We start from the raw sequence: 278 nt of genomic DNA on the forward strand, positions 1-278 counted from the left end.
GGGGGAGGAGGGGAGGAGGAAAGTGGCGTGTCCAGTGCGCGGTGGTGTGACGGTGTCGCGTCGGGCACCGATTCCAAATATTTCTCATTTTCCGCGCGGCTACGTTGAAAAGTACTGGCCCCCAAATGCGCGTACCGCAAATCCTGTTTCATGTTCATGTTCTGGAGCAAACGGACGGCGCTCACTAGACGTCTCCTAAAGGCCAAGGTCCGTGGAGAGCATGAAACCGAGTGTGAAGCTCAAGAGGATTCGTCACGTATTCATCGCGCAAACAACAC

The 278-nt window shown here is 55.4% G+C and overlaps 1 protein-coding gene across 1 annotated transcript in view; it reads left to right on the forward strand.

The window, feature by feature from the left end:
• Positions 1 to 6: 6 nt before the first annotated feature.
• Positions 7 to 278, forward strand: part of LOC100742914 (mothers against decapentaplegic homolog 6) — a 106,881-nt gene continuing 106,609 nt past the window's right edge. Inside the window, 1 exon segment of the mRNA XM_024370077.2 lies at positions 7 to 278. This exon segment is cut by the window's right edge and continues 1 nt beyond it. Within this exon segment, the coding sequence (XP_024225845.1) occupies positions 151 to 278 (128 nt within the window). The 5' untranslated portion in view covers positions 7 to 150.

This window comes from Bombus impatiens, unplaced genomic scaffold (genome assembly GCF_000188095.3).
Source record: "Bombus impatiens unplaced genomic scaffold, BIMP_2.2 scf_0664, whole genome shotgun sequence".
Lineage (NCBI taxonomy): Eukaryota > Metazoa > Arthropoda > Insecta > Hymenoptera > Apidae > Bombus > Bombus impatiens.